General features: G+C 47.7%; 1 protein-coding gene across 3 annotated transcripts in view; it reads right to left on the reverse strand.

The window, feature by feature from the left end:
* Positions 1-237: 237 nt before the first annotated feature.
* LOC114071380 (activin receptor type-1-like) overlaps positions 238-7,528 on the reverse strand; it is a 23,764-nt gene continuing 16,473 nt past the window's right edge. For 2 of the 3 annotated variants that reach the window (XM_027909207.1, XM_027909208.1), the window contains exons 3-6: positions 6,357-6,623; positions 5,667-5,884; positions 2,584-2,683; positions 238-449 (exon numbers count right to left, since the gene is read on the reverse strand). In XM_027909207.1, the coding sequence (XP_027765008.1) occupies positions 253-449; positions 2,584-2,683; positions 5,667-5,884; positions 6,357-6,623 (782 nt within the window). In that variant the 3' untranslated portion in view covers positions 238-252. Of the gene's footprint in view, positions 450-2,277; positions 2,477-2,583; positions 2,684-5,666; positions 5,885-6,356; positions 6,624-7,528 lie in introns of those variants that run through there. The other variant, XM_027909209.1, reaches the window with a different exon arrangement.

A 7,528-nucleotide genomic window follows, 5' to 3' on the forward strand; every position in this document is an offset into this window, starting at 1 on the left:
ACCTCCACTGTTTTCTACGAGCTGTGCTGCCAACAACTGATTCATTGATTAATCTGCTCCCTGCTGGAATATTGCAGGACACGAGTCACGGCTGTCACCACCACTCCCCATTGAGACCCAGCCCCTCCTCCTGGCAAGTGCCTCTCTGAAAATCTCCCTTCAACCATTTATCACGACACAGGAACCTAAAGACTGTGGGACACCTGGTGAACGTGCCACGCTTTGCAATGCAAAGCTCCCTGTCCAGGTAACTCACCTTACACCAGCCACACCAGGACACAGGACGTGGTTGTCCCACTTACCCAAAATATTCTCGTGCCGCAGCAACACAGTGTTGTACAGCTCAGTTTCCCTGAACCAGGACTTTTCATCCCTAGAAGAGAAGATCTTCACAGCAACGTTTTCTCCTTGCCACTGACCCCTCCAGACTTCTCCATAACGGCCCTTTCCTGATGGGGGAGAAAACACAGGAGGAGTTGTCAGCTAAGAGCCTTCATTGGGGAGAAGGGCAGGGTGAGCTGAAAGGATGGAAACTCAACTGTCATGGCCTAAATATCACCCTGGTGTGGTCTCATCATGCACTTCTTACCACTGGAGTCACACTGTGCTCCACCATCCCTTCTCTTTTCCTGTTGTTTGGACTGCAAGCCCTCTAGGGTGGATCTCTCCTCCCTGCACACCAGTGCAGTACAGAGGGGTGAACTGGGAGTGTCACCATTCAACCACCAGCAATGAACCTGCTTTTGCAGCTGAAGCGACTTTGGCAGCACATGGCAAGGTCAGTGTGCACAACACAAATAAAGCTGTGAATTCTGCAGTTAGAAGGACAGGAAGGATGTGTAATGCTGGGGATACAACCCTTACATTTCTGTTACATCAGCAGCCCTTGCAGAAACAGTCAACACAAAACACAAAATAATGATTTAGAAACAAACAAAACCCCAAACCCACCAACAAACAAACAAAAAAAGGATTAAAAAAACACAACCCCCCTGTTCTGTGGAGATCAGGACACACTGAACACCAAGCTTTTTACCCAAATAGCTTAGAAGAAATGTATGACATTTGCAGCACCCAAGTGCAAAGCCCCATCCTGGACAAGGCATGCTGGAACAGTTCTGGCTGTTGCCATTTCCATCACAGCCCAAGTACAACAGCCTCAGGCATGAGGCCATGAACTGTGCCAGATCTGGCAACTCCAAACACCCAAACTGTGCCTTTCGTTGCCCTGCCATCCTGTGTCCTTCAGAGACACCTGGGAGCCAGCAGCAGGTTCCCCAGAGACACCCAACGCTGAGGCCTCGCTGCTGTCACCCCAGGGACACCGCCTGCCCAAGTGCCTTCATCTGCTCCTGCCCTACAGGGCAACACACAGGGTCCCTGGGAATGGTGCCAGCCCGAGCTAACCTGGGAGCAGGCACCCCTGCAGGGACACAGGGACTCACACGTACACACACACAGAAATGTCTCTGTCCCAGGCAGAATCACCATGTGTGTCACATCCCACAGCTCCTGATGCATCAGAGGGTCTACACCTGGATTTCAGGCGAGTGTGAACATTTGTGCCTACTCAGTGTATACTGAGCCAAAAGCACAGACACACTGGTAAAATGTAGGCCTGGTCCCTGCAGATTCAGAGGCTCCTCTGTTATAGCTGGGCTTCATTTAACACCCTGAGGAGTTAAACCTTCTCAGGAAGGTGTTAAACCGCCCTGAGTTCAAATCACTGAAGCAGCAGCACAGAACATACTCCAGTCCTTTCTTCCTTCTTTCTCATGCCTTCCTCACCTCTTTAGTGCCAGCACAGCATCTTGGCTCAATGTCACTGCCTCCGGGTATCTTTGACCCAAATGCTTCCTAAAATTACTAAACTCAAATTTAACACTATTCAATTAATAATAAATATATGCTGAAGTGAAATTTAATGAATCCCTAAAATTAACACTAAAGTCATATAAAAAACTAAAGACCCAGAAGACTCTTAGGGAAGAATTACTAGAGAGATTTCCTTTCAGGGGGAAGAGCAGCAGCAGCAGCACATCACTGCCTCCAGGGTTCCAAAGAACAGTGCTCAGCAAGTCAACTACAACACAGTCATGTTCCCATTCCAACCACCCAAAATCACAGGTTTCCATTTGAAATACCATGTTTGCCACTTGGCTTGACACTCCAACTCCAGATCTCAAACCCAGGTGACCTTTTTGGAATTCTAAGGCTTTGGAGTTGAACACCGTTAATGACCAAACGGTGTTCACAGTGTCAAACTTCAAACTGAGCTTGCTTTTCTAAAAACAGTTTATTTAGCTTACACAGTACCCAAACTGGCCTGGTTTGTATTTTCTAGCATTGCCTTACTTAACAAAGCTTAAATTGTCCCATCACAAAGCACAGATATTTGCCCCTTTCTTCTGCAGAGATCTGGAAGGAACTTTTTCACTTGACTTTCTAAAACCAAGCATGTTCCATCAGCTGAAGCCTGAGAAGTTGCACATCCTATCAAAATGACTGAGGAGAAAGATGAGGATGGGAGATAGAGCTTTCTGTCTGCATTTGTTAGCAGATATGAACAAGACTGGCACTGACCTACACACTCCACAAGCGTGATCTGTCGAGCCACCGTTCTTTGCACCAAGAAAGGAAGTCCAGAACCACTTCCAGATGTGCAGGAATGGTCCAACAAATCCTGTTCAAAAGGAAAAGCAGAAGTTTACAAGCCATGAGAACCCCATTTTTCCCTGCTTACACACACAGAGGCACACCCTGCATGGGGCAGGTAGAGGTTATAGCTCAGGATATCTCAGTGGCTCTGGGGATCCATTTGGTCACTCAGGGACAAGGAGCATTTGTTTAATAAGTCATTTCATATAATAAATAAATGACAGTAGATGCCTGTGAACTGGAAGCTTGCTCCTGGCCTACCAGCTATCCTCTGTCATGAGATGCCATCCTTTTCCAGCACTTTGTTGTTCTCTTGCTTACCTTACGGTCTCTCAGTTCTGTATCTGATATCTCTTTCAAACAGGTTAATATCAGCCTTTTTGCCCCAAAGTTTCCTATGTCTGGCAATAATCTGAGCACCTCGAAAAGAAATAATTTTTCTTTGATTTCTGTACTTAAAGCTTTCACCCCTATGCAGTTTGCAGGCCCCCAGGAAGCACACTCCAGGGCTGGAGCAGGTGAGCATCCCAAACCTGAGCCCTTCTGGGAGGGCTGGACCAGCAGGTGGGTGTACTTTGCTGTCAAACAGGTCACCTGCCCAGCTAAGACTGGCAGAGACATCCTCGACCCCGTGGGAACAGGTGCCAGCTGCAGGAGCCCAGCACCCTCAGCAGGCAGCGAGGGGCAGAGGAACACCGGGTTAGACAGCAGGTCTGGGACACCAGAAGCTTCTCAAGCGGCCCAGAACAGAGCCCTGAGAAACAGCCACATCCCACCTGCACCACAGGGGTTTTCCTGGTAAACGTCAGGTCCCTGCCCCAAATCACAGCTTCTTGACAAGACAACACCCAACGAATTCCCTGCAAGGCTCCTTCCCTGCAGGGGCTGACCCACTGGATGGACAGCCCCTCAAAAGAAGCCATTCTGTGGCAGGTGAAGTCACTTGTGCCGAACTATTCAGGCTTGATGCACGTATTTAGAACTGAAAACAGTTTTCAGCAAGGTGAGAGGGGATTCACCTGCATCCCCTATAAAAGATTGGTCATTGATACTGCAGAAAATCCTCTGTAACAAATCTTTCCCAAACGTTTTATCAGTTTCTGGTATTCTCGGTGCACAGAAAGCAGACTTTGAACTGTAAGCTTATAACAAACACGAGCGAGATCCTAATTGAATGTTAAAATCCCATTAGCCTTGTAAAATGCTAATGCCCAGCTACTTTTATGGCCAGGAGTTCTGTACTAGTTCAAAGCATTAACAACTATTGCAGGACTTTTTTTCATTTACAAAGGAAAATAGGATAAAAAAGACTAAGTACAATCAACTCTCTAGTATTTCCAGCAAACTGCACTGCTGGGCTTGAACCAGATCCATGAAATCTCATTTCTTCTAACAGCATCTTAAGGAGGGCTCAAGAAAAAGATAATCCAGGAATGACAGAGACTGCTATCTTGCTTTTTAACACAAACTGAGAGCTCATTTTCCTTCCTGCTTGCATCAGAGGCCAAAAAAAAAAAAATGAACTCCAAAACCAAAAAACCAACTCCACATTTATCTACAGAGACTGTAAAAACAAGATTTGAAGAGGCCACAGCTCTTTCCATGCCCATTAAGCAGCTTAGGGCTTTAAGCACTTGCTACACTGTGGAGACTAATCCTGAATGTAAACTCATCTACTGTGTGACAAAAGCAGTGATCTGAAACACAATGGAGAAGAAAAATCTGAAATCTAAAAAAGACTTATTGTTTAGATGAGCATTTAGACACGGGAACTACCAGTGACTGTTTGTGCATCACCCACACTGGGAGGCAAAACCAGTGCTCAAGGGGTCTGACAGCTCCATCAGACCAAGCCCTCACAGCTCCCAACTCCTCCCAGGCCTTCGAGACAGAATTCTGATTTATTCTTCACAGGTTTTATCACTGTTTGCAAATAAGATTAAAAAACTCGAAGTGCAAAAGCTTTGCAAATGTCTGGAAATGGTCTTGCACTACCAATAACAGCTGGTAAAAGCTGGAAGTCAGTGTTTAGGGACAAATAACCAGTTGCACACGTCTGGTTCATGGTGAATATATCCAGTCTGGCTGTTTTAAACCAGTAACACAGCCCAATCCTTGTGGGCTAATTAAAGAGAGCCAAAGGCATTTAAAAAAAAATAAAGATTAACAGGTATTAGCCACTCTGCAACCCTGCAGTGAAAGCACATTATGGCAAGACAGCACCAAAATGGAAAACCTTTTCCAGCCTCTTAATGTTGAGGAGATTTTATCCCTGCAATGCAAGGAGGAGAAAACTCCCAGCACTGGTTTCAGAAACAAACCCTCCAGCTCCCTGAAGCCTTCCTTGCTCTGCTCCATAGAGCTCAGGACAGCTGGTGGGGACACTTGTGCTCAGGCCTCAGGTGGAAGGGAAAGGCACAGTCAGCCTTCAGAAAGGGAATATTCCCCAAGTCATTATATTTTCCAGACACCACATGAACAAGAATATACTTTGAAAGCAGAGCTTTGAGTAAGCACTGCACATTTCTTAAAACTCCCACTGCTCTTCTGTCAACAAAGTGCCACTGATCTCCCAGTCATCCCAGAGCCCTGCTACCAAGATCACAGCAGTCAGGTCTGAAGGTTTTAAACATCAAAATTATCTCTATTTTCTCCTTCCCCTACCACCACATCTTTTCCAGCCCTTTGGGCTGTCGGATATCAAAGGTGCACATCACTTGAGGCCACCCAACAGGCACACTCTGTTTTGCTGTTCAGACACTGTTTCCAGGAACATGAACAGCTCAGAGTGATTCTTCAGCTCAAAAATGCTACACTTGTCAAAGCTGCCTTTTGGTTACCCTTCATTCCAACTGCACTTTTGGGAGCACAGGAACATCACACACGAGTCCTGAGGCCAAGTGGCATCCCCTGGCAGCAAAAGGTCCTGTTGGTGATGTGGCCACGGGGAGGGATGAGAAGGGAGTTTGGAAGTGAGGAAAGCTCCCCCCTGCACGCAGGTCACTTACTGCCAACGTGCTGTCCCCCACGTTCGAGGCGATGAGACCCTCGATGGTGCCATACTCTGCATCCCTAGAATTGAGCCTCTCCATGTGGTTTTTCTGTATTCTCCGGATGATCAGCACTGCTACTGCAGAAAAAACTATCAACACTATCACAGGAGCCAGGATAACGATGATTAGTGTCTCCATACTGTAGCCTGCAGCTTCTCCTTGAAAGGTTTGCCCTTGGAAAAGAGAGGGGAAGGGAAAAAGAAGGGAAAAAAGAGAGAGAGGAAGGAAAATAAGTTTGCAGATTCCCAAAGGAAGTCTTTAAATCCAGCAGCACTGACTGACCCTTACCTGGGGAGCCAGCTGGTGTGACAGAGGCCATGCCACAGCCAGAGAAGCGAGCACACTGCACACAGGATGTGCTCCTGCAGAGCTGTCAGCACAACCCCCACCTGCACAGGGCCATTTCTCACAGGCAGTACCCCCACCCTGCCCCAGTCACGCACTGTAACCCCAGCACTCCCCTGCCCACACAGTCCATCTGACCATCACACGTGTGCCAGCAGGCTCCAGGGTGGTCAGCGGGCCTTGCCATGCCCATTAAACCCTTCCTTCATCCAGCACTGGAGCCAGCTCGCTCCCACCACAGCTGACCAAAGCCAAACCCTTTTCTTCCTCAAGTCCCCTGGTGACTGAGGAAGCTCTCACCTTTCGAAGAGGGCAGCTGTGCAGTGATGTTCATGTTGCACAGGTGTCCCTGGCAGCACTCCACAGCCTGGTCGGGGGATGGAGGTGTTTTGCAGGTCATTTTCCCCTGCTCATAGACCTGGAAGCAGCCCTTCTGGTAAACCTTAGCCCCGTCATTGATGCTCAGGGAAGCAAAGCACTGCTGGCCTTGGCACCGGTCCCCGTTCCCACAGGACATGCCTTCACACACACATTCGTAGTGCACCATCTTGAGCTTCAGTTCATCATCTGCAAAAGCGAGAGTTGAGGAATAAACATCATCCTGTTCTTAACAGCTTCAGTTAGAGGCAACGAAACCATCAACAACAAAATCTTCTCTTTAAGGGCAGGGATATTATCTGCAGCTAGAGCTGAGGAACCACCAACTAGGAGCCAACAATACTAATTCAGCCATTTCAGCACCATCAAAGAAACACACTGCTGTCTGCCCACCCCAAGCACTCACAGTCCAGAGTAAAGGGACATTTTACACCCCCTCTCATCCATACACCCCCAGAGGGGCATCTGCACAGGGACACTCAGCAGAGGAGAAAAGCCTAACCAACAGTGCCTGCCCTTTGAAAGGACTGCTCTGGGCTGAGGGCAGAGACACTCTGATGGGACACTCTGCAGTGGATCCACGGTGGCAAAACCATGACAACGTCTTTCAGAGCTCATTTCTCAAAACATCCTTTGGATGAACTACTGCTGCTCTTCTATGGCAGTGGAAATACCTTTCCCCATTCTGCTGAGGCAAACCTTAAACACCCTGCATGTCAGAAAAACCTTCACATTCACACAGCTGTGTAAACCAGTTATGGAAAAGTCACCTTCCAAACCCAAAGCCCTTACTGGAGTAATCATGGAAGAGTCACCAAACAGCAGAGTAAATCTCCAAAGAGCCCTGGCATAGAGGAAGCTTAAAGAACACAAGCAGTAGAGCTGCACCTCAGTCCATGGGCCAAAAGACCTTCTCCTTACCTCGCTCAACAACCAAACTGTTCAGATAAGGCTTCCCATTTCCCTCCCCAGCCCCTGGGAAGACCTATGTCAATGCTACAGGCTGTACATTTTATACAGAAATGGGCAACAACATCCTTTGCAACAACTTGAAATGAAACAGCAAACAGCCTGTTGTGGACAGGAACTGCCCA

This window comes from Empidonax traillii, unplaced genomic scaffold, assembly GCF_003031625.1.
Source record: "Empidonax traillii isolate 1590-97213 ecotype Southwest subspecies unplaced genomic scaffold, ASM303162v1 scaffold1987:size44360, whole genome shotgun sequence".
In the NCBI taxonomy this organism is placed as follows: Eukaryota; Metazoa; Chordata; class Aves; order Passeriformes; family Tyrannidae; genus Empidonax; species Empidonax traillii.